At 51.1% G+C, this 25,257-nt stretch overlaps 1 protein-coding gene across 10 annotated transcripts; it reads right to left on the bottom strand.

The window, feature by feature from the left end:
- Window positions 1-687: 687 nt before the first annotated feature.
- Window positions 688-23,764, bottom strand: MOB3C (MOB kinase activator 3C). Of its 10 annotated transcripts, XM_041421719.1 has the most exons (7): window positions 23,573-23,764; window positions 22,901-22,956; window positions 22,299-22,352; window positions 19,077-19,429; window positions 15,296-15,795; window positions 5,797-5,999; window positions 688-2,674 (listed from the first exon to the last, which is right to left on the bottom strand). In XM_041421719.1, exons 5-7 carry the CDS (start codon window positions 15,711-15,713, stop codon window positions 2,645-2,647), a joined length of 651 nt encoding a protein of 216 aa, XP_041277653.1. In that variant the 5' UTR covers window positions 15,714-15,795; window positions 19,077-19,429; window positions 22,299-22,352; window positions 22,901-22,956; window positions 23,573-23,764; the 3' UTR covers window positions 688-2,644. The 10 variants fall into 10 exon arrangements, with proteins under 10 accessions (XP_041277653.1, XP_041277645.1, XP_041277647.1 ...); XM_041421711.1 differs by lacking the exon at window positions 19,077-19,429 and having other exon boundaries at window positions 22,299-22,469; window positions 22,901-23,361; XM_041421713.1 differs by lacking the exon at window positions 19,077-19,429 and having other exon boundaries at window positions 22,299-22,469.
- Window positions 23,765-25,257: the final 1,493 nt, after the last annotated feature.

The raw sequence follows: 25,257 nt of genomic DNA, 5'->3' as shown, positions 1-25,257 counted from the left end.
AATGATCTCCTTGTCTCCTTTCTAAACTGCTTCCAGAATTACTGAAGACAGTTGTCACAGCATAATCATGAGCTTTATTTCCTTGGGTAAACCAGATTAAAAAGGGAGAGAAATGAACAAAAAAACACAACAAGACCTTTGAGATTCTTTGTAAATTGGTGCTTGAGACGAGCCTGTGAGCTGATCTTTCAAAAATAGTGTTTTCTGTTCCACAGGAATCTATAGGAGCTTCATGGTGTGGAGGAGATAAACAGGAAGCACTCCCAAAGCAGCAAGGTTGAACTCCTCAGGCATGGGTTTGAAGCATACTTCCCTTTTGCAATTCATAGTGAATAAATTACTTGGTGGAACTCATTGCCTCAGGACTATGGGGAGGACAAAAATAAAAGCAGGCTTCTGTGCTTCATTTATTTATGGAAATTATTTACACCAAGTCTTGTCTAACCAAGGAAGGTTAACACTTTCTCTCTGGGTACCTGTTCACCGACGGCATCATTCCCTTGGGTTTTGTTTTCTGTCTACTTTGAACCTCCCAAGCTGCAAATTGTTGCTCTTGGTCACCGTCTCACAACATTCCACTGCTGAGAAGAGCTGGACTTTGTCATCCTTGTACCTCAGCTAGAAGTAGCTGTAGGCTGCTATCAGTTCATGCCTTAGACCCTGCTTTTGAAACAGCTTTTCCATAATTCCCAACCTTCCCAGCTCCCAGAGGGTGTTGTACATTGAGTCCAGCCAGGCTTCACTCCTCAGGAAAGCAGAAGTTTCTTGACAGAGCTGCTGTCGGCTTGTGCCACACAAACAATTTGTGCCTGCAGTTCTGATTTATGTGAAAAGGCAGGAACACGGATTCCAGGATCTACAAAAAATAGTGAGTGAAGCTCACCACCATGAATTGCTAGGAAAATGCCTTCAGGGGAATTCTGGTGCAGAGCCTGCAGGGGGAGGATGCTGGCCAGCAGCACTGGCCTGGGTTAAGCTGCTCTCTGAGATGCAAGCTGCGGTCTCAGCGTGGCACTGAGATCCATCAGTGCTGCAGCTCTCAGGGGAAAACCACTCTTCAAGTTACCCTTGTTTATTAGGCCTGTTTAATACAGAGGGATCAGGGAAGAATCAAGTACAGCAGGCTTATTAAAGTTTCTTTAATTAGTAACAGAACAAATATGTTTGGACTTTGATTGTTTTACACAGAGAATGTTGGAATGATGCATCAGGTGGTTTTGTGTCCATTTTGCTCTGTTTTATTACCATGTAAAAATATACATCTGGTACACAAGATTAAAAAAATATTTTCACAACAAAATAAGTGCTTTGAGCACTAAAAATTCACTTGTGCACTTTAATGTTGGTCTAAACATTTACATTTTCTAGCCACATCCCCTCCCTACCCCAAAAGTGGGCAAACCCCAGACTATAAATATTATCTGTGTCAGATATAGAAAACTTTCCCAGAAAAAGAATAGGAAACACAAACATAACAATTCTGTGGCTCAGACACATTGATTTTCACTCCCCCAAAACAATAAAAAAGGAAAAATAGAAATATTTTTGTCAAAATTAAAATGGCACAGGGAGCACAACACTAATTATCAGACACTGCAAGGAGAAGGGGAGGAAACTTTGAGACATGATACCTTTCAGGGGAGTAATGGCACAGACCAGGAAGCAATAGTATGCTTGCAGATGGTCAAAAAGACTTAAGAATCACAGAATATTGGGTTGGAAGGGGACCTCGAGGACAGAGTAGAGCAGATGTCTCTTATGAGTCCTTGTTCACCTGCTGTAAGGTTGGGTTATGGAAAACCAACAGTTTCTACAACCAGCCCATCTTGAGCCAAGACAACACCTCAGGAAATGCCGACGTGTTGAAAATAGTTTTTTCTGGCAAAAGTTTCTTTTCACCAGTTTTTGAGACTTTCTCAGGTAGTGTGTGCTGATCACACTGAACAGTGACCTAGTTCAGCTCCTTGGTCATGGGGCCACTTGCCATTAGTCCAAGCAGTATTGGATGCATCTTAGAACATCATCAAGTCCCCTCTTCCAAATGTGAAAAATCCCTTGAAGGGAAAAATGGTTCCTTTGGTAAAGCATGAATTAGGGCAGAAGGAGACATTCACAGCTCATGGTTAAAAACAGCACATCAACAACTAACCCTGTGAAGGCAGTGGGATGAAATGCCACCAGCTTTGCAAGGCTGATCTCAGGTGTTTCCACAAACCTGTGGGAAAGATAACACCTGGTAGCCAAGGTCACACCTGCTCACAGGGCAGGAATCCATAATGAAATATTTGGAGATCAATATAGCTGAGGACAAAACAAGAGGGAAGATTGCTGAAAATCTGATGTCAGATTGAGTCTTAGAGTGTGCAAAAGTAAACCAGACTTGCCTCATTTTCCAGTACGTCAGTGGCTTTCTGAAACAGGAACCATACAACAGAGATTGGGATCCATTAAAAGAAGAAATATCTGTCCAGAGGTTCTTGGAAAACTTAGAATTCACTCATGGCCTGAAGAGCACTTCTGCAGTGTTCGTAGGTCAGTGGGCTGGAATGCCCAGAGCAAGTCCTAGGGAAGAGGTCTCCCACCACAGGGCATCTTGTCCCACTGGACTCTGAGTGAGCCAGCTGAGTTTGTCTGCCAGAAATCTTCAGTGGCAAATTCGTTCTGTCATTTCTTTCTGCATTGAAGGGGGAGAAAAAAGAAAGAAACAATAAGTGCAAAAGACAGGTTGGAGTAGCGTGACGTGCCAGGCAGTTTGGAAGGTGTCCAAAACCAAACCAGGGAAGCAACCGTGGGAGTCCTGGGGAGCCTTCTTCTGTTTCCCACGGCAGTCCTCCTGGGAACTCAGCTGCCTCAGCAGCTCCGTCCTGGCACTCTCCCTGGTCTCTGTGGCACAAGGTTATTTTGGCTGTGCCCTAGCCTTGAGAGAAGTCCAAGGAAAGAGCTTCGGCTGAGATATTGAAAGATGAAGGTTCTGCTCCTGGCTCAGCTGCAAAGCAGCCAGACAAGGTGATGACACTCTCAGAGCCCCTCTATGCATCCTTAGGGGATGGGACATGGAGCAGCTCCCTGCTGTCACTCCAGGAGCTGACCACAGCTCAGCCAGAGGACCTGTGGTTTCAGCAAGGGATCCCACAGTCACACTGCAATGCAAATGCGTGCTAGTAACAGGGCCACAGGAAACCTCCAGCTCTGTTTAGAATTACTGACTTTTCTTTAGCTGGAATGGCATCGTGCCAGACACACTAGGAAGGTGTCCAGCTTTCAGCTGGTGGAAGATGGTATTTATCCTTGCCTTGAAAAGCTCAACTAGTATCTTATAAATCCTGCAGTGAGAAAAGTGTGATTCTGGCTCATTGGGTTCATGGCTTGTGAATCTGTGTGCCCACAGCTCCCCTCGTGCACCCCAGAGGAAGGTTTGCACATTAAAAGGTACTCCCAAAATAGATTGGAAGTAGGACTGGTCCGTGGAGAAGGAAGAATGTAACTCTGAAAAAAGAAGAACTAGGAAAGGATGATGACCCTTCAGTAACCCCATAAAAGGCTCTTTAGTTATATAACCAAGGGAGACAGAAGCAGCAAACTCTGATCTTAAGTGCTGAGAACTTTGTTTTTCAAATCCATCAGGGACAGTGGCTAAGAGAGGGTTTTCCTGTAGGAGTATCATGCAAAATCACTTGAGTGCAGAACGTGGGCATCAAATGAAAAGTTGATGCTCTGCCACAAAATCACATTGCAAACAGGAAATATTTGCAAACATCTTGGAAGGAAAAGAAGAGGGTGAGAGGATTGTGCACATCCTCTTGCACCAGCATTGCACCCACCCCACTAGCACAACACCAGGCACAAAAGCAGGAGGGACTGCAGTGTCCAGTGAGCTGATAAGTCACCAGTGAGCTCCTCCAACCAGCCCCAAATGTCCAAGGCTTTCCTCACATCCAGGAAATCCCCACAGCTCTGCTTTAGTGCGTAACCAGTGGACCCCTGCCAGTGCTGCAGCTCTGCACCACGAGCTGCCCTCGTCAAGGAAGCAAGTGCATGGCTTCTCTCTGACCCCATCTTCCTTGATTTACTGAGAGAGTGAATCACTGCCTTTTGCTAGTTCTGCTGCACAAAGGATCTCATTCTCAGTTCCCCAGATTTGCTGCTAAGAAATCACATCCCACAGAAGCTTGGCAAAAGGGAATTTGAAGCAGCAAAGGGAGATTCAGCCAGAGGAAAGCTTAGAGGCCTGTCATGGGATTCATGGGGACTAACTAAAGGCAAGGTTAGGAGAGCTGACTGGGCTGATGAGGCAGCCTGGTTGCAGGACACTCACTCATACACGCCTAAAGCAGCTCAGTGCCTGAGGGAAGGAGGCCCTTCCTCCTCCCTGGCCCTTCCTCTCAACCCTGTGGTTGGTTCTGCTTGAGGCTTGGATGGCAGGCAATGAGACACAGACAGACCAGGGGCAAATGCGTCTCATTTCCTTGTAGATTCACAGTGCTGGCATCACAGGGAAAGAATCTGTTCACCTGAGATTTATGGAGACCCATCAGTCATCTCATGCTGCATGTGAGTCACTGGCATTGAAAGCCTATTTAGCAAAGTCAGCCTCTGCTCTGGCTGCCAGGTGTTAATTATTTACATTAGCAAGCAGCAGTCCAAGGGGATGACACTACTATGGACTGTATAGCAATGCTGAGGAGGTTTGTCACGAGGAGCACTGACAGAGGACAGGCTGATGCTGAGCTGCCATTTTCTGGAGCTGAGGGCCATTGTGGTAATATGTGTTACAACTGAATTCTACAAAATAATTAAAGTCAATACTGTTGTCATTCAAGTCTCCCCTGATTAGATCATCACCTCTTCATCCCCTTAAATCATAATTAGAGCAGATAGGCAGAAAATTGACTGAGACAAATGAAAGCAGAGGAGCAAAGTGCTCAGCACGTAGGGGCAGGGGCTTGCAATCAACTGGGACTCTTCTCAGCTCATTCTTGGATTGTATCCTCTTGGTCACTCTCTGCTGCTGGATATGGCCTTTTCTGTAATCCAGCCCTTATCACAGCATGCAAACTACTGGGTTTCCTATTAATTCTTTCTCCACTGCAACATGTCCTCCCTAGGCCAGACTACACTCAACCTTGTCTGAGACAAACTTGCTTCTCTTACAAAACCAACTATGTGCATTTTCTACTTTATGAGCCCTGGGCTGTTTGGCCTCTGCTTCCCACAAATCCTGCTGTTGTCAAGGACTCTCACCTTCTGCCTGGCTAACTGGTTCTCAAGGGAGGCTGTAGGGAAACTGGGAGATCCAGTGAGGCCTCTCCAGCATGGTCTTGACAGCTGTTGTCTGCAGCTGTGTGTCCTATCAGGGCTTGCCTTCCCTGCAGCCTCAGTGTAAATCACACTAGGATCTCAAGGAGGGAATGCTAAAAGAAAAACTGTGGAGAAGAGACTTTGGCATAAATCTGACTCCTGAAAGCCACGTGAGCACAACTGGCTGGAAACAGTTTGTTGTGCAAATTGCATTAGAGCTACCAAGTCACTATGGGAACACTACTCTGTGGTAGTCCTAAGGGTATTGAAGTTCAAGTCACAGACATGACAACAGAGGCAATGGTTAAGAAAGGATCAATGTTTTCCTTGGTGCTGCTGGGAGTTTCTCTCTCAGACAACCAAGGCTGATGGTCCCAGGCCAGAAAACATGACTGTGTGTCTGAGGTAGGGTGACAAGAGAGTCCAGAGAGGGTCAGCACTGGTGTGACCAGCACATACCACTCACCCTCCACCTCCCCATCCAAGGGCCATCCTTACCAAAGGTTCCAGCTCCCTGTGGTCAATGAGGCTGAACTCCCTGATGAAATAGTAAAAGTGCTTGTAGCAGGTGTTGACGTGAGCCTCAGCACCCATGCTGATGATGCTGTCAAAGTGGTGGATGTAGACATGGACAAAGACACGGAAGAGGCGGGTGAGGATCTTGGTGCAAACTTGCTGGAACTGCTTGGGGAAGGGAACACCTGCAAAGCAGAAGCAAATTGGAAGCCATTTGAACATTTTAAAAAAAAAAAAACAAAAAAACAAAAACAAACCAGCATTTAAATGTGTCTGTCACGCTTGACAAGCAGTCATAGACGACAAGGAAGGACACCCTTGGCTAATGCCAAGAGTGACACTGGGGCAGTGTGCCATTGAGCTCTTCCCACATATTCCCTCATTGCCCAACTCGCAATTTCACATGGGCATGGGCACAGGATTTGGAGAGTTGCCATAGGAGAGAAAAAAGAGGGTTTTTTTTTGAGGAGGCTGCAACTCTCCACATCTGGCTCAATCCAGAGCAACCTGGCAGAAGATCCTTCTGCCCTCTCTCCCTGCCTTTCCCCTACAAGCCTGCCCAGGCACGATGAAAGTCAAATTGTATTTACCCACGTCCATGAACAAAGCCAAACCATCTCCCACCAGAAAAGACACCTTCCTCTGAACCCAAAAGCATGGCTCGTACTGTTTCCCTTCCTCCTCACACCCTCAAACATCACTTTGGATGCATCAGCAGAAATGAGTGGGGTTTCTACCGTTTTCCTGATCCTTATTTCAATAAAATATCTCATTAAATCAGGAAGAGAACTGCCCATCTTAATGATGTTTGGGTTTCATTGTGCCTGTACAATCCTGAGATATCCTCATAGGATGGGACCCACCACACCTGGCTCTGTACTTTCAGCTTTGTCCCGCACAAGGACACACAGTGTGGGATATTTCCATCCTTTTCAAAATACACTGCTATCACAATGAAAATGTCAGGGTGTGATACCATCAGTACCAGCAACCTTGGGGTAAATCTGTAAAGGAAACATGGCTTTGAAACACTAAACTTTTTGAGTAGGTTGTTGGGGGTTTTTTTGTGAGCAGGAGAATGAAACAACTGATATTTGTTTTCCTGAGGCTTCTACCTCTCCCCAGAGCAATTCAATGCAAATACACAAAGAACAAAATAAAAACCTCCCTTCCCACGGTTATACCAGCCTCCTCCCTTAGCTTCTTATTAATGCAGCACATAACCTCTTGAAAATCCTTCCAAACAAACTCTGCTCAACCATGGCCAGCTCACATTTTGTGCACAGGAAAGCATCAGCAAATCTCTTAGCTAAAAAATTAAAAATGGTAATTTTATCTTTGAATCTTTCTCACCAGCCTTGCTAGGCAATTAAAACTGGTTGGTTTTTTTGGTTTTTTGTTTTGTTTTTGTTTTTTTTTTCCCAAAGGCTCCTGGCAGTTTTGTTTCCCAGCAGCAGTGCCAAGCCCCTCTCCTCTGTGGGTGGCAAACGCAAAGGTTCCGTCCTTCCCACATCACGTGTGGAGCCTGTTTTCAATCACCAGGGCTGGGCAGGTGTCGGGCTTGGAACTCATAAAAGAATATTATTTTTGGTCTAAAGCAGAGTCACGCTGAGCACAACCCAGTCTCCCTTTCCTGCATGCACAATGTTGGAGCAGAGGGCAGGGCTGAAGCTCTGCGCTCGTGCCACATCTGGATGTCCCAGCCACCCCTTGGAGGACACAGATCTTGGCTCAGTGTCACACAGAGGTGGTTTTGAGATTGATTTGTGGCCACTGCTCTGCATAACCACGAGCACACTGCAGCCCCAGGGCTGCTCCTGCACAGGGACCTCAGCATGACCTGTTTCACCACCAGCTCTGACAGATCCCATTAGGACTTTTCAGGAAAGGTGTTCACATCTGGCAAAGTACAACCAGGCTGTCCCTATGCCAACACCTTAGAGATGTGACTGCAGATCTGCTCCTGATCAGCACTCTTGGCTACAGAGCTCTCCTTGCCTGCTAGTCTGACACAGGCAGGGATCAGAGAGCTCTCCAGGCTCCCCTGCAGGCAGGAGGGACACAGCACTTTATCAATGGCTTCATTTGAGCTTTCTGCCCTGAGTGAGGATTTGCTGAGCAAATAAAAGCTGGAATCACCAGCTGGGGACTCAGGCATACCATTAGGGTGGTCCCTGCTTTGAAGAACTGGTTAAGAAACTTTTTGTTTTGTTTTTTTTTTTTTTTTAATAAAGCTCATCACAGCAAATAATTGCTGGTGAATGCACATTTCTGGGCAGTGGCTGGGGAATACACATTGTTCTGGACAGCCTGTCATCTCCCTGGGACCAGAGGCAGCTGGGATCTCAGCAAGTGCCCAGGAGCATTTGCTGCCTAGTTTGTCACCTGTCCCAGTCACCAACTGCCTCCCCAGTCAAAGCACACAGTGAGGGAGAAATCTGAGCTGACCATCACTAGGAATATATTGCCAAACTGCAAAGAATGATAGTGAAGGAAAGCAGCAACCCTCATCCCAGTCCTGAGCTGAGAAGGAAATAAGCTCAGAGAGTGAACAGCAGATCAAGCAGATCTCAGGCTCCCAGGGCTGACAGCACCTATGGTGCAGATCCTGCTGTCAGATGGGACACCTCCAGACATGGCAGATGGTGACAAGTGGCTTTCCACAGCTTTTGTCCTGAGGTTAGCCAGGAATTGTCTTGTCTCATACATCTGTCACCAGCAAGTCCTCATGGACATGCTGGCAGCTGAGAGACTTAAAGAAGAGACACCTCCAGCTACATTCTGGGTTCTCCAGAAGCAGCTTTTGTATCAGGGAAGAGAGATTTAGCTTAAATCACAGAATCAAAGAATAGTTTGAGTTACAAAGAATCTTTAAAGGTTAGCTAATTAAAATCTCACGGTCATCAGCAACTATGGGAGTTGTTGAACTCCTAATGATGTATGGAAAGATACCACCAGGCTGCCAGGACCTCCAAGCTCACTTGTGGACTACTCGACCACTGTGTTTCCCATGAACCAGGACCATCGGAAGCTCCCGGGAGCTGGGGCTGAGCTGCCCTTCTTTGTGTCCATCACCAGGTGTCAGTGTGTGGCCGTCCCCTCCAGGCATGGCCAGGCTGTAGCGGTGGCTGCCTGTCACTGACGGATTTCCACAGGTCCCATGCCAGGACAGCCCCCTCACCACGGTCCTTTGGGGTGACTCGGGTCCGGCTCTGACTCTTTCTCCCCGCAGCACCCTCGCTTGCACACCTGCCCAGGGAGGCACAGCAGGGTCCTGCTCCCTCTCCCCGTGCTGCAGCCATGTCTCTGTCCTGTGCCAGCACCCTCGATACAGGCCAGAGATGCTTGACTGGACCCTGCATCTGGCACAGGGCTCTGTGCCAGCTGATCAAAGCACTTCCCCTCGGGAAGGAAGCAGGGCGGATATCTGACATGCAGATTGCCTCTGCCAGCAGTGGTGCCTTGCTGCTGATCTCCAGTGACTTGGAAAGAAACCCACAGCAGCCGCAGCAGGCACTGGCCATGCTGGTGGGGAGCTGGAGAAACACCCCACCCCTTGCCCAGAGCTGAAAGAAGAAGCTCTGCAATAGAGGCTGCATCTGAGAGTAGCAGAAGGATCTGCAATGATCCAACTTGCCCTGGGTCAGCGCTGCTGGCGCAGCGGATGTCCAGCAGACAGCACATGTGACATCCTCTCCAGCCCGGGAGGGGACACAGCCAGGGCAGGCTGTGGCTGCTCCCTGCAGCCGGGCACACACTGCAGCCAGCCAGGGGACAGCCATGGGACAGGGATCTGTGGCCACAGGTGCCTCTCCTGCCCCTGCAGGGGCTCAGATTCCACTGAGCTCGCTGCCATTCCTACCCGGGCTGTTCCTGCTCCTGGGAGGGGTCACTGCCACAGCGACTGCGGAGCGATGGGGACCCTTCCCCACGCGTGGAGGGGGGCAGCTGCTCCCCCCAGGGCTCCCACCTCCATGCCAGGCTGGGCCAGGCTGATCAGCCTCACAGACAGCACAGAGAGACCAAGCAGTGGCCAATGCACCCATTAATGGCATTTGGGAGTGGGGCACTGCCCTTGCTTAGGGGACTTGCTCCATCTCAAAGGTGGCACATCATGGCACAAACCAGGACAGCAGCAGATGGATGAGACAGAGGGATGAGTCCGGTGGGACAAGTCCTGCATGCTGAAGTGTCCTCTTAGCAGGAATACAGCAGGCCAGGGGAAAGTCAGGATGAACCTCCAGGTTTGACAAACCACCCCAACTGGGCGACACTGCTTGGGTTTGCTTCACCCTCCCCAGCCCTGCACACCTGCAGGGACCAAGGAACATCATCCTAGCTCATCCCATTGATGGTGGTCTGACTGCCCCAGAGGGACAGCAGAACATCACAAACCCCACCTTATTTAAAAGCACTGAAATCACCTTTACATTTAGTTCCCTGGTGCTCACAGTCCAGCAACCTTGGAGAAAGCAGCAGCAGCCCAGAGTCTGGCAGGCAGCAGCCACCCTCTGACTCTTCTTGCATGATGTTTAGTTTAGATATTAGGAAGAATTTCTGCTCCAAGCCAAGGCAAAAGCTCTAAGTACAGCAGGTACAATTTCACTCCAAGCAGAGTGACTCACAGCCCTGAAATGAATTGGCACCTTTAGTTTGTCTTGGATGTTTTGCTTGAAAATCCCAAGATATGAATTTAAAGCTCCAAGGAATCTGTTTCCCCACTCTGTGCTAATTGCTTCAAAACATAAGGAAACCATGTGTAAAAGGAAATGAAAATGAGGTAACAAAGTGCCTGTGCTTAGGGTAAGGGACTGCCAAAGGGTCCTGGATCTTTCCTGCCATCTCCTATCCCCAGCACTTGTGCACCAGCCAATTTAATTTTTTTCACGATGAATCAGTACTGGGAAGCTATTTTGCTTCTTGGCAATTGTATTTTTTTTAACTCTGTAAATGCAGTAATTCAGTGAACTTCGTGATGAATTGTTGTTGTTATTTCTCAATTTCATTTTGGCCACCGTGGTGTTCAGTGATTCATTTTTCCTAAAAATAAGTGTTTAAAGCCCTGTTTAAAACTAATGGCATGATGGCAGCTGCAAGCTGGTGTGGTATTAATTTTGGAAGAAAAAAAGCAGGGGAAAAAAAACTCAACAAATTATGTTAAAAAGAGCCAGCTGAGAGAACACCAATAATTAGCTGAATTCTGAACATTTTTCTCCTGTTGTTATGGCAAGAAAGTATCAGATAATTTCGCACCAGGTTTTTTTCTGGTTTTTATAATTGTTTTGGGACTATGCTTGAATGACAGGCTTGAGTTTTGAAAAGCTTTCCAAGAACTGTTACAAAACCTCCTGTGGCCGGTGCTCTGTCGAGCCACAGGCAAATCTGGCAGAGAGCGCGGGGCGTTTCCGGCGCTGGGGCTGCTCCAAACCCTGCACTCACCTAACACCAGCCAGGCTTCTGCACCTGATGCTGCCGATGCAGCACACCTGGCCTTGTGCAACCTGCAGCCTGATGCTGGGCTGAGCAGTGCAGACACAGCCATGGAGCCTGGAGACCCCAGCCAGCCATCCTTCCTCCTCAGCATGGCTCTGCCCAGCAGCAGCTCCCTGAGACCAGGCACCACAGGGCAGAACGATTGCTGGGAGGAGAGGATATTTTCCAGGTGGTAATTTGTTCATGGATGTCCACTCACTGAATAAATCTACTGATATAGTTTTACCAGCTGGTGAAAGTACACCTGTAGAATCATTTATTCTTCTCCCTGCATGGGAAAAATGCTTACTCTCCATTTAAATGTATTTTTCAGGACAGCTACATTGGTTGGAAGAGTGGAAACAAAACACTAGCACACACCAAATGATATGGGTTGTCTGGGAAAGCTGCTGCTTGTGTAGATTTATAGCCATCAGGCTGGCAGAGCTCATGCCATGCAGGGATTTATCTCATCTTAACTGGCTGACAAACAGGTTCCCACTCCAGAGAAAGGATCAGACAGTGGTGCCCTGCAGGTAGATTTCCCTGGGCATGGGGAAGACACAGCATCTCTCCCAACCCTAGCTGTGGAATGCAGGGGGCTGGGCAGCCCCCCCAGACCTGCTAATAATCTCCACCATAGAATTTTCTGCAGGTGCCATCTGAGGGCTGCAGTCCTGCTGGTTAACCCTGCCAGGTCACAAACTGTCTGCTGGTGTCGGGCTCCCTTCCTGCCATGTCAGATGCCAGCTGTGCCTCTGGCCTCACTGCAGAGCTGGCAAGAGCTCTGTATCATGCAGCTTGGCCAAACCAAAGGTGTTTGTCACTCTGCTCCCCTCCCACCTCTGACGAGCTGGAGGAGCAGATGCTTCAATGTGCACATCAGCCCAGCTCTGCTCTGGTCGCTGCAGCTGTGACCATTTACCCCAGGCAAGGTCTCTCCTCCCCTGTGATGCCTAAGGACCCTGTGAGCCCACAAGTCAGTGAACCACCTCTGCTCATTTCTAGCTGAGCCTGTCACCCAGGGTGAAAGATTTCCCCCCTGTGACCCATGAGATACCTCTCAACTGTCAGGAGCCTACCAAGCCCTGCTGAATCATGTGCTGCTTCAGCCTGTGTAGCTCTTGGATGGAGGAGGATGCTGAGGTTACCCTCCAGCAATGTTTGTGAGTTTGTGGAACACTTGCTGCTTCTAGGAAAACAAATTTTAAAAAGAGAAAAGTCTGTTTTTTCTGTTGGTCAGGTGGCCTTAGCCAGGGAAATCTGTGCTGGGACAGCTTTACTGCACATGGCAAAGAGGGACAGGAGGGGAGGCTGAGATGCACACAGCTCATGAAACACCCACTGAGACAGTGGGCAGCTGTGCCCAGGCACCACTCCAGCACAAGCAGGAGTGAAACAAACCTTCAAGCTAAATCCCATCTCTACTGTTAACATCCAAGAGTCTCACCACAACTCCAAAGCATGACATTTGTAATTTCCCCCCATCAAGCTCCTTTCCCCTCCTTAAAACAACTCACATATCCTCTGTGTCCTCTCAGTGCCTTATTCCCCTTGTCCTGGGTCTTTTCCCAAGGGCTTGCTCTTTAGGAGAGAGGTTAAGCACCTCTGTTTGGTCACCCTGGCCACTGTCCCTGAGCCCACATTCTGGCCAGCCTCCTCTGTCATCCAGTGCATTTCCCTTCAGCCAAACACTCCATATTCTGAAATGCCAGAGCTGCCAAGCAATTGCCAGTGAACAAGGCAGGCCAGTGAAAGGCAGATAATCGGGGACACACTGATGACAAAGTGCCACCAGTTCCCTCCTCCCCCTGCCTCCCCCAACAGCCTTTCATGTGTTTTATAGAGTGCAACCTCAGCCTGAGTTCCTTTCACTTGTGTGAGGCCAAAACCACCAAGACATGCTGACGCAGGGCCTGAAGTCATTCAGGGGACACAAGGGTCCCCACAACAAACAGGTTTGGAAAAGGGACCCCAGGAACAGCCTTGGAAGAGAAAAGAATGGATTTGACCCATATTCATCTACAGTCATCCTGGATCTCACCCAGAACTGTCCTCATGCTGAAATGAAAGGAGAAATGGAAACCAGCCATCCCTCCCCACATCAGGATGAGCTACAGCTCAGAGGGAGAAGTGCCAAAAATGAAGTGAAACCACCAGGACCATGACTGTATTCAGGTTTTGCACCTCAGAGAGAGAGATGTGGGAGAGCAGAGGATGCTGCAATGTCCCTCCCATGGCTGGTGGCTTTTTGAGGTGTTAAAACTCCCTGTACACCTTTACTTCCCAGAGCAGAGTCAAGAAGCATCACATCCCAAATCCTACCTGAAAGGCATGAAATTGGATCAGGATACTCCTTTCTGGCTGGAGGGAAAACAGAGTAAATCCATGCTTTTAATGGCATGCAGATCTTCTCCTTGGGGACAAGTCACCTCAGGAAGAGGAACAACTCCCCTGCTCCTGTCTGCTGGCTGCTGTCTCACCCCTCAGCAGCAGCAAGTGAGCAGCCAGAATGACCAGGGACTTTGCTGTGCCCAGGAGAGCTGGGACTGCTGGCCCAGGGTATCCTGCTCTGTCAGCCAGCCACACCTCCAGCCTCTGTTCACCGGAGGGCATGGACACCACTGTGCCCACGAGGGAAAGATGCCTCCACAGCACAGTGAATGCCCTGGTGAATCCCAGGGACTGCCTCTCCCACACACCCCAAAGGCATCCTGCCTGTCCTGCAGCATGAGCAGCTGGCACTGTGCCACCCTGCCTGCCCCAGGCCGCCAGCGAGGGGAAGAAGGCAGCGAGTGCCTGCTGGTCTTGATTTCAGGGACTTGTCCCACCCCAACTCCAGGCAAAGCCAGAGCAGACAGATCAGGTCAGGGGTCTGGGGGAGTCACCCCATCCCAAAGCCAAAATAGTTTGGCACAACAAGGCTGCAGGCACTGTCTCCCCTCTTGCTGGCAGAGACCCATGACCCCTCTCAGACTCCAAGGGCCAGAGACTTTCCTTAAAAAGACACACAACTACATGTACAGCACAGCCAAATGGGGCTGCAACAGTCAGTAATGCCAGTAATCCCACACAGACCATTTTCCTCAATGTTTCCCAGCACATTAATGAAAATCTTGACCATAAGCTGCACTGATTTCATAAAGTTCTGTCTGCTTGGCAAACAAAAAAGGTCAGGCAGACTCACAAAGCTATGCCTTTCCAGCCCCAAGCTCCTTAAATCTTTTTTTTACACTCAAGTAGTTTCATGTTCCGTCTGAAAAACAACCTCTCCAAGGCATGACCTGAGACTCTGGAAGCCGCATCAGCTCCAACCCTTGAACTCATCTCCCCAAATGACAAAAAGCAGCTAAGTAGCAGCTAATATCAGCCCTGGCAGCTGCTGAGCACTGCAGGTCAGCAGCAGAGGGGTTAGCATGAAAGCTGTGCTACCTTTGGCAGATGCTGCAGGCAGCTCTTTTTGAAGAGGTGTATCATACACCCTGGGCTTTGGCAGTGGCAAGGCCACATCCTAGGGACATCTCTGCTCAAGAACTGCCTCAGCTACCTAGCAAAATGAGAGCAATAATCAGGGCTGAGATGGAAAGGGGCTGAGGAGCAAAGCAGCAAGGACTGGATCTTGGGACTGTGAACCTACATGGAAAACCAGAAAGAAACTGAGTTGATTGGTTGAGATAAAAGCAGGGATGTGATAACCACCTCTAACCAGCTCTGCAGCTCAGCCTCTATTTCCCACAAACCTACCAGCCTTCATTTCTCACAAACACAGAATAAGTTCAAGCACAGAAAAGAAGAACATTGTGTTCCACATCCCCTAGTAGTAGGATGAGAAATCCCAAACTCAGTTTGGAGCAAAAGGGTGTGGGACAGACACTGAGAAACACCTGGAAAGGGAAATGCCACAATACTTTGAATCACAAAGTTCACCAATACCAACCCTGAGGTGCAGCTTGGGAACCTGCACCAGTCACTGGCCCAGCCTTCCTGCGGGGAACCAGAGCCCACTCACCTATCCTGGTGGGGAAGACATCCTCGTTGTTAATGAGCATCTCGATCCAGTCCATCAGCATGCACATGTACTGTGGGGCCGACAGCTTGGTGGGCTTCTTGTACTTGCTGTCATCCTGCCACCTGTACTCGTACTTGAGCCCCCCGGACATGATGGGGCAGCTCCTCTCGGTGCAGTACTCCGACATGGTGCCGTAGATGAGGTTGATGCGGTTGAAGAAGTCCACCACGTGCACGGCGATCCAGTCGTTGATGCTCTCGCCGGGAGGCAGCTGCACCACTGCCTTCAGGTCCAGCCCGGACTTGAGGGAGGCCTGGGCTTTCTTGTACAGCTCAAAGCGCTGCGTGCCCGGCTCAAACTTCTTTCGGGGACGGAACGTCTTGTCTTTGTTGAAGACTTGCTTGAGACACAGGGCCATTGTGGGCAGGGCCAGCCAGGGTGAGGACAGAGGCTCAGAGCAACATGAAACCCAGGGCGGGGGTCTTCAGGGGTGGAGGGTTCTGGGAGGAGAAGGAGACACATTTCAGTCACACGTGAGGACAGCTGCATGCGTGGACACACTTGCAGGGGTTTGCACCACTGACGCCAGTGCTCTGACAGCACATGGGGACACAGATTTGGAGTGAGCTTCTGGCCCCTTCACACCCACCAGGGTGACCTGGAGCAGCTGCTGCCAGCTCACACAGCAGCTGCTGGCACTGGAGAGGGTAAGCCCTGCCACATGTGCCCCATGCAAGGCTTGATGGCAGACAGAGCCCTTCCTCCCTCCTGAGCACCCCAGGAGCTCACCAGGCTCCAGCCAACTTCTTCCTTCCAGGCTTTTACCAACAAGTGCTGCAATAAAGTGAGAGCCATGACATCAGCAGAGGTCACCAGTTTGGGCAGTCCCGCTCTGGTGGCCTTTTCTTCTCCTGGCAAAGGGGAAGCATCTCTTTCCCAGGGACTTGTCAGTACAAACACCCCCTGACCCTGCAGCAGCGGCTGGCAAGCAAGGCCCCGGGGACCACGCTGCGACCGCAGCTGGCTGCTGGTTCACACAGCCCCAGCGCCAGGATCAGTGGGAAAAGGGGGGATTATTTTTGTTGTTCTGCCTGGTGTGTTTGTCCAAAAGAACAAAACCCACATCCGAAGAGGGGAAACGCAGCCCAGCACAGCAGAACAACATTGCCAGGATGCCGCCGGCGCCCCCGGCATGCACACAATGCACACGGCAGCCCTCGGGTGGTGCAGCTGATGCTCCGGGTGACTCCAGGGCTCAGCAAAGTGCTGAGCTCACCCCTTCCTGCCCAAGAGTAGCAGCACAGATGAGGGCTGTATTTTCCTTTTCCTCCCTGAAATCCAGTGCAAATCCCATCCGCCCAAGGCTGTCCTGGACAGGCTGGAATTGTGCATTTTGTCACCTGCATTAATCACCAGTGGTGTTAATGTGAGATCAAGGCCTCCTTGTGCTAAATGCCTTGCTGAGGCTTAGGGAAGAGAAAGTCTTCCAACAGCCTCCCCCTGATGGGAAGAGATGGAGAAGCAGTTAAGAAAAAGGAAGGAAAATATTTATGGAAAAGGGAAGTGACTGACCCAAAGTCACAAGCAGGAGGGAATGGTACACTTTGGATGAACATTCAGCATTAAAAAGACAACCTTAGCCAAAAGCTTAAATTCTGTTTTCTAAACTCAGTCCTGATCCTGAGGCAGGTCCTGTTTTGTGATCAGCTAAACATCTCTCAAGTGAAACCCTCTGCTCCCCTTAAGGCTCCCCAGGTCACTGGGAGGGAGCAGGACCGAGTGATCATCCCAATGCCTGCAGGATCTGCCTGGCAGGGATTTCTGCACTGCAGAGCCCTCTCATGGATGCAGACCCTGGTATGGGTGGGAAGCCCAGCACGAATGCACAAACACAGCCTTTCCCACAGGCTGGAGCCAGAGCTTTGCCACCCTTGCACAGCTCACGGCACAGTGTGAGCCCCACCACGTTCTGCTGTACCCAGGCACAAAAACCTGTGTGTTTTTAGGTGCTTTCTGCCCCACAGAGGGGGTCACAGCCAGCACACATTATGCAGTTTGACTTCAACACCAGGGTATCTGCAGACCTTCCCCATCTCATGTGGCTGGGCGGGATTTTAAGGGCCACATTGCTGTCACCCTCATTTATTTTTGGGCAATGACTGGGGGCTGTTTCTTGGATGCTTTTTCTTCCCTGCTCCAAGCAACTAGCTCCAACTATGACAAAGAGCTTGTTTCCCACTGCAGAAAAGAGCACGATCTCTCCAAAATGCCAGCCAATGAAGCCAGCATGATGTCACGACTCCTATCTGTCCCTCAGGAATGGCCTGTGCTACAGCAGTCCTTATGGATCCCATGGGAGGCCAGGGGACTCTGGGCACAGTGAGGCTCTAAAGAAAAGACCTTATCCAGGACTTCCTGGATTCCACATATTCAAGCACATCCTGTTGATAACACCTCTAAAAAAAGCCTTCCTGGGGAGTTTGCGAACACATAACGCTTTCAAAAACATGTATGCATACATACATATATATTTATATATAAGCACTGCAAGAGGGTTCCTAATTTGGTAGTGTAGGAAGTGCTGGGATACCCTCAGGATGAGGCACTCAGCAGGCTTTGCCCGTAGTGCAAAGTAGGAATGGTGGGGCTGAGCAGTGCCTGGCCCTGCAGCCAGGCTTCCCTGGAATTTCAGCAAGGGAAGTCACACCAACAAACATTTCTCTATGTCACCACTTCTGCTGGCCTTGGCTCCATCTGCTCTGCTTCAGGAGCTGTTGCTGTTTGCAGACTCCTCCATGCAGAGCCTGGGCTGTTCCATGGTGATGAGCAGCCACCCTGGCAGATGACATCCCATCAAACATGTCACTTGCAGGGCTGACAGCAGTGAAATCAGTTCTGTTTTAGTGCCCACACTGCTGTTCCATGGTGATGAGCAGCCACCCTGGCAGATGACATCCCATCAAACATGTCACTTGCAGGGTGACAGCAGTGAAATTAGTTCTGTTTAGTGCCCACACTGTAAGTCCTCTGCAAATATTGAGCCACTGGGAAATAAACATCTCATCTGCTGAAGCCAGACCTGTAACTCATCTACAACTACATCCCTGCATCACCCACAGCTGGATCTCTGTGCTACCCTGCAAGCTGCTCTTGCTCATCAGGCAGGTGGGAATGTGCTTTGTGGTTTAGCACCATCTGAATAAAACACCAGTTAAAAAAAAAAAAAAAAAAAGAGCAACAAAAATTGCTAAACGTCTGCCAGGTGTTTTTCTACCATGCATCTATTTGAGTGGGAATTGAGAGTAAAACCCATTGCTGCCCAAGTGCTTGGAGCTGACCTGTCCCTGAACCTGCAGGATGCCAGCACGGCACCGCAGCCTCTCTGCTCCCCAGGCAGCAGTTTTCTTTTCAGGATCCTCACCATCACCACTACCAAACCACCAAGTCATTAAGAGACCTTGTTAATCTTTACTGGAGGAAAATGTTCTCCAGAAATTACATTTAGCACAAAGCCAAAAATACATCCTGGGATTTATGACCTGAAGAAGCAGAGAGAGGCCCTGAGCCAAAGAACACATTTGTTCTCTACCTCGCTTCAGAGCTTCCACTGCCCAGAGAGATCGAGGTAGAGAGAGCAGTGGTGGCCAGGACCAGGACATGGGATCCCAGCTCTGGCCTTTGCAGATGGGGCACTGAGATGGGATGCACCAGCTTGGAGAAAACAGGCTTTGCAAAGTCACCAATGCCTCAGATTTCCCTCAGGCAGAGACTCAGCACCCACCTGTTTTCTGGGAAGAAAAGCAAAATCCTTTGTGAATGGACCCGGACACATCCAGAGTCTAACTGGTGGAAAAGGGCTTCAGCCAATGCACAATCAGATTTTCCCAGTTTCCACCTTTATGCATCCGACCCAACTGGTGCTCTTCCATCACTGACTAAGTATTTGGGGCAGATCCATGTAAAGAGATGGAAAATGGGAGTTCTTCCAAGGTTTATGGTGCAAAGTTCAGCTGAGTCTGATGTTCAGAGCTGTCGTGTTCCTAGAAATCACGCCGTGGTCCGCTGGGGCTCGGGGTGGGGCAGGAGACCAGTCCAAGTCCTAATCTCTGCTCACACTGCCTGTTTTGGGAAATCCTAAGGGCAAAGTGTTATCCAACAAGCTTAGGCAGCAACTTCCTACAACATGATCCTACAGGTCCCGCCCCGGCCGGCGCGGCGGGGCCTGGGCCAGCGCCATGGCAGCAGCCTGCAGCTCTCTGCCCTCAGTTCCCACGTGCAAAATCAAAGCTTTCCAAGAGGAACCTTGGCAAAGGCTGCAAACCCTCTTCCCCACGCCACAGTTCCCATCACAGGGTGCCGCTGGCACTCCAGGGGTCCACAAATCCCTTTCTGAAGCATCTGCAAACCCCCCAAATCAAACCTCATCCTGCGCTTGGGAGTGCACAAGGAGTGAAGCAGGTGGAGCTTGGATGCTTTTTGCCCCGCTGTCACCCTGTGTCCCCACAGAGGATGGCTGGAAGAGGATGAGCGAAGTTTCTGGGAGGAAAGAGACTGACATTTCCCATGGGACGTCCATGCTGTGGTGTCCTTAGTGCTCACCCCCATCCACGCTCCCAAAATAGCCTTGGCTTTGAAGAGCTTGGTTACAAACCCAGCTGAGTGGCCACAAATCCCACCCCTGTCCATGAAGGCTGCTGGGCTTCAGTCCTACCCCTGTTTTTGCTGCTGGCTTCAGTCCTGCTGGTTTTAAAAGCAGCAGCAGAAGCAAAACTCAGTGGGGTTTAGCAAGAACCAGAAAAGCTCAGGGTTCAGCTGGGCAAGGACAGGCAGAACCACGGCTGGGGAGGTAGCAGGCACAGACATGTGAAAAACTGATGTCCTAGATTGCTGGCAAGCCCAGAGATGAAAGGAAATTAACTGGATGGGAGGGATGCAAGTTCAGGGTCAGACTTAGGCGCTAATTTCAGGTCTGAGGGTTGGTTTTGTTTTTTTATCTAAACTAGTTTTCTTTCTTTCTTACTTTCTTTCTTTCTTATCATTTGAAAACCACAGAGGAACACAACAAGGCAAAGGCTTTGTTGTAAATTAAAAACAACTCTGAAAGATCTGTTTAGAAACGACAAAACAAAAAGGAAGAGCAGGCAGAGCTGTGGGAGTGTGGCTTCCTCCTCACAGTCCTGCAGGCGTGAGGGCAAGGTCACCAAAGAAAACCTCTGGTTTTGAGCCCAAATAAGCTTTAGTCAGAAAACCAGCAGGAAGGATCAGACAGATGCACTGCCAGACTCCAGGAGGATGGTCACAGTGCTGCTCCCTGCCTCAGTGTCCCCGGTTTAAAAACTGATCTCCCTCCCCAGGCTCCCTTTAAAGGGCTGCAACAACAAAGGCTTCAGGGAAAAAAGTGCTTTGTAAGGGTCTCTGGGAAGCACTAACAACCATGAAGGGCAAGATGAGAGGAAAGCTCTGACACCAGCACCTCCATGCTCCAGTGCCAAGTGCATCCTCCCTGGATCCATCCCCAGACAGTGACACCCTGGCAGAAGCATCTGCCTGGAAACTGCTGCATTAGCAGCACACCCCAACCCTCGTGGGCAACCACTGGGGAGCACAACGAGGGGTCCAGCACTGTGGCAACCTGCAGGGAGACCCCAGCTCCCAGTGCTTTGGGAAGAGGCCAAGGAGGCAGAGCACAGACCTGTGCAGCTCCAGGCACCTTGGAGCAAAGTGCAGGTTAATTACCACCAGCTCGGCACATCCCCCTCGGGCTTCCCCGGGGGATCTTGCCTTTGGGGCACCCAGATATCTACTGCTTCTCTGCTTTAGGGGATTCCCTTCTCCCCACCATAGGCAGTGTCAAAGTCCCACCCAGCCCTATCCCAGATGGAGAAGGACAGCATCAGCTCAGCCACCATGTGCCAGAGCCCTGAGACAGCCGGGCAGCCTCCAGATGGACAGTCTGCCCAGAAACCTGCGGGCCCCAGCTGGCTTTTCACTGCTCCAGGAAGCTTCACTGCCTGGCTGAGGAGCCAGCAGCCCTGTCTCTGAGCTTCTCTTCAAGCCCCAGAGAAGTCCAGATGCAGTTTGGTCTTCAGCCTGTCCTAGAGCATCTCTGCAACCAGGGCTGCTTCTTGGAACTCATGTCCCAAAGATTTCTCCAGGCAACCCCAAACTGCAGATACTGCAGCCCTGACCCAGGGAGGGACTGTGGGCAAATGGGGCTTCCAGGGAAGGGAGCCCATTCCCTCTTTTTATAAGCCTTTCCAGCCTTGGAATCATCTAAGGAAGGGGGGGTGCTGCAGAAGGAGGGTGCTGGAGAGCAGAGTCCTGGGGCACTGGCCCCACTCCCTCTGTGCTTCCTGCTGGAGCCAAGCCCCAGCTGGGCTGTCCGTGAGAACGGGGTTATTGGCTGCTGGTCCCAAATATAACCTAAACGATAGAAAATTCCAGGAAATAAGCCAAGACAAAACGCCGGGAGGGGGATCAAGGCCCAGCACATGGGCTGGGGGAGCTTCAGAGAAGCCCTGGGCTCTCAGCAGCATCTCCCTGCTGCCAGACCTTCCTTGTGCAAACTCCCCTGGTGCTGCAGAGACCCACAAGAGCATCCATGAGCACAAATCCCTGGAGCAGAGCAGGACTCAGGCCCCACGCTCCAGCTGGGGACAGCTGCCAGCGGGAAGCTGTGCTGGTGCTTCCCCCAACTCACATGGTGCTTGGAAATCCCCAGCTCGTGAGAAACGGTCCTGGATGGCTTCCAGCAAGGGGACTGCTTACACCCGCCCTACAGATGTCCCCTGCTGTCCCCCTGCTCTGTCCTGCTCCCTGCCCTGCCTCCCTGCCACACAGAGCAGCAGCTCTCTGGCCCAAGGGCACCAAAAAAAGCTTTTCCCAGATCACACAAGACACCTCCAAGCAGAAAAGCAAAGCAGCATCTCTCCAGGTTAGAGGCAGCACGTCCCGTTCATTTTAGGTGTGATACCCAGTGGGGCTGGGGGCTTTTTGGGGGTACCTCATTCCTGGGAGCTGAGATCTCCCCGCTACTAGCCGTAACTTGCTGAGAGCCCTGAAAAGAAATGTACAGTGGCCTCAGTGGTGTCCAGCAGCTCTGGTTCAGTCCCAAGGGTGATTATTCCGTTGTCAGAGCGGTAATTCCAAACGCCGGGAGCTCCAGCCCTGCGAGCTCAAGGAAGAAGACGAGAGGAGATAAGCCAGCTGCGCAAAACTTATCTCCACCGCTTGCTCTCACCCAGTTCCCCCGCCCACAACTTTCCACCCTCCTTCCGACACCGGCAAAGCCGCTGCGGGGGCTGTCCCGGTCGGGAAACGCGTGTGCTGCATTCCCCTGCCTGTCCCCTGCCCCCGGGGGACCCCCTCCCCCCCCCGCCCCGCATCCCAAAAACCGGGGATCCCTGCTATTTACACACTGGCTGCTGAGCTGGGACACCCCGGAGGAAGGGGAAGAGCTTTCTGCAGGCGTCCATGGCCCGGCTGGGTGAAGAATTGCTCTTTCCTAGGCTAATGCCAACCCAGGTCTCGCCCATCCCGTGCTTAAAAGCACCCCAGGAGCATCCTCAGGAGTGCGGTGCTGGCTTTTTACCTCCCAGGACTCACCTCATCCCCCGGCACGGCGGCTTCCAGTCTCAAATCCCTCCGCTGCACTTTCTGCTCTTATTCAGGAAAAGGAAAAAAAATAATAATTAAAAAGATGCAAAGTCCAAGCCAGGCTCTCTGTCGGGACTATTGGCAGCTTGGGGATCGCAGCAGCAGCAGCGGCAGGGAGAACCGCCTCGCTGCAGCGCCCACGGGGGTTTCGTTAGAGAAGCCGGGGCCGAGGGTTTTTCTCCGGTCAGTGATGTCACATCCTGACCCTGCCGGCAGCTCCAGCTGTCCCTGGAAAACCCGCTTGGAAGCGGGCCTGCCAGCCCCCACCATCCGCCGCCGTGGGCTCGCAGGCTCCTGGGTGGGCGCTCACTCACACCCGCACCCACGCTCCATTCCTGGATGCTGAGATCCTTCTTGGCGAGCAGTCCCGTGCCGCTGGCTGGCTCCGGCTTTCACAGGACAGCAGGGAGCTGGGGAAAGGAGATGAAATCCCGGAGTGTTTTCCCCTCCTCCCCCCATATTTTCACAGTCCCTCTCCCTTCATCCTTCCCCGCTCCGCACACACGCACAAGAACAGCCGGGGGTTTCCATGCCCGGCCAAGCTGGATGCCATCCAAAACAGAAATGCCGGAGAGGGGAAAAGAAAGAAAGAGAAAAACTTTCTCTGCACAGAGCACTTACTTTCCGTTTCTGTCGGAGGTGGGGTGAGTTCTGAAGCGCGCTGCGGTATTTAAATCCTGCTCAGCAAAGGCAAGCCTGAGCCAGCACGCTCGGCGCCGGCAGGAGCGGCCAGCCAGCGTGGGATGGCTTGGCAGGAGCCGGGAGCCGCTCTGGGGTCGGAGTCCCGGCTGGGGCTGGGACAGCGGCGTGCACCCCACGGGTGATGCTGGTGGCTGTCGCGCAGGGGGAGTGTCAGGCCCGGCCACTCACGGTGCCCTTCCCGGCGCGGTGACGTGTCGCTCCCGGGGGATGAGATGTGTGATGCTCTGGCCTTGCTGAAACTGCCAAATTGTTTGGCACCGGGACAGTTCTATTGAGGGAAACGTTTCTAGCCTTTCTTACATGTGTGTTAAACTCGGGTCGAGCCGAGCATTTGCGGGTGATGGGGTGAGCTGGGGAGTGGGGCACAGGGCAAGGAGGATGTGGCTGATAGGCACGTTTGCATAAAGCTGGAGCGTTTAGGATGAGGGTTTGATTCCCTGAACCCTGCCTGGTATCCCCTGGTGCTGCAGCTGTGGATTTATCTCCCAACCCCATGCAGCCTGTGCACCCAGCAGGATGCATCCCTGCAGGATCCATAGTCCTTTCCCCAGAACACGGCTTCTCAGCTGCAGGTGATGCCAGGGTTTGCTCTTGAGGCACAATGGTCAGAGGCAGTCTTTAAAAATAAATTCATCCAGCAGCCTCCCAGACCAGCCAGCCACGAGGGAGCTCAGCCCAGCCCTGCAAGGCATTTACTTTGCTTTCCTCCCCCTTTCTGTGAGGTTGGTTTGGTGCAGGTGCAATAGGAACTCTGGCACCTGCAGCAGCATCTTATTAGAAGTGAAGAAGACACTGTAGGGCCCATTTCATCAGGCAGCAGCCACTGGTGGATCAATTTGACTGGAGCTGAAGGGAATTGGAGCCTGCACACCCCAGGAGCCCCTTGCTTTTCTGCCTGTTCCCATCTGGGATGTGGCTGAAGGGCAGGTCCTGACCCAGGAGACAGGAGAAGGACACACCAAGGACATGCAGGATTCATCTGTGCTCTCCATCCACTACAGCATGAGATGGCTGAGGTGTCTCACATCTGCAGAAAAGGTAAAACTTTGAGGTGAAGTGCCCTGCACAGCTCTTGAGGCAGGAGGGAAGCACAAGCTGTGAAATTCATCTGTCCAGCTGCTTCCCACCACCACCATCACCAGCTAACCCAGTACAACAGCCATAACCTCAGAGCTCAGCTCTGTGCGTGCATCCTCCCTGCACCTGCAGGCTGAGCCTTTTCCACATCAGCCTTGCCCTGCTCAAGAGTAAATCTCTCACAGTCATTGCAGGCAGGTCCATGTAACACCCCTAAAATCAGGATCAAGCTCAAGTAATCCAGCAGACTCTTCCTGGTCACCAGCAAACCAGCCACATTCCTGACTCCAGCAGGTTCAGGCAAAGTCTTTTCTCATCCCCAGCGCTGGATGCTCATTACAGCCAGCCCAAGTCCCAGCAAGGGCTGAGCAATGCTGCTGTCCTCCTGGGGACCTGGGATGCAGGAAACAACAAAATGTCCTCAGACCTTGTGAGCGGGAAGTGGAGGTCTGTGAAGCAGATGCAATTCCCAAGAGCAAATGCCAAGCCAAGAGGAAACTTTCAACTGAAATCCCTGCAGAAAATGG

This window comes from Onychostruthus taczanowskii, unplaced genomic scaffold (assembly GCF_017590055.1).
Source record: "Onychostruthus taczanowskii isolate IOZ18803 unplaced genomic scaffold, ASM1759005v1 scaffold7, whole genome shotgun sequence".
In the NCBI taxonomy this organism is placed as follows: Eukaryota; Metazoa; Chordata; class Aves; order Passeriformes; family Passeridae; genus Onychostruthus; species Onychostruthus taczanowskii.
The sequence above is the reverse complement of the archived record's forward strand: the minus strand, read 5'-3'. Positions and strand labels throughout refer to the sequence as shown.

Bases quoted from the DNA above. Each gene is read 5' to 3' on its own strand.
- MOB3C (XM_041421711.1), bottom strand. From the start codon at position 15,713: ATGGCCCTGTGTCTCAAGCAAGTCTTCAACAAAGACAAGACGTTCCGT. The intron at 6,000-15,295 runs GTGAGTGGGCTC...TCTGCTTTGCAG, and splicing joins TGTCTTCCCCACCAGGATAG to GTGTTCCCTTCCCCAAGCAG. The intron at 2,675-5,796 runs GTAAGGATGGCC...CCTTCAATGCAG, and splicing joins ACAGGGAGCTGGAACCTTTG to AAAGAAATGACAGAACGAAT.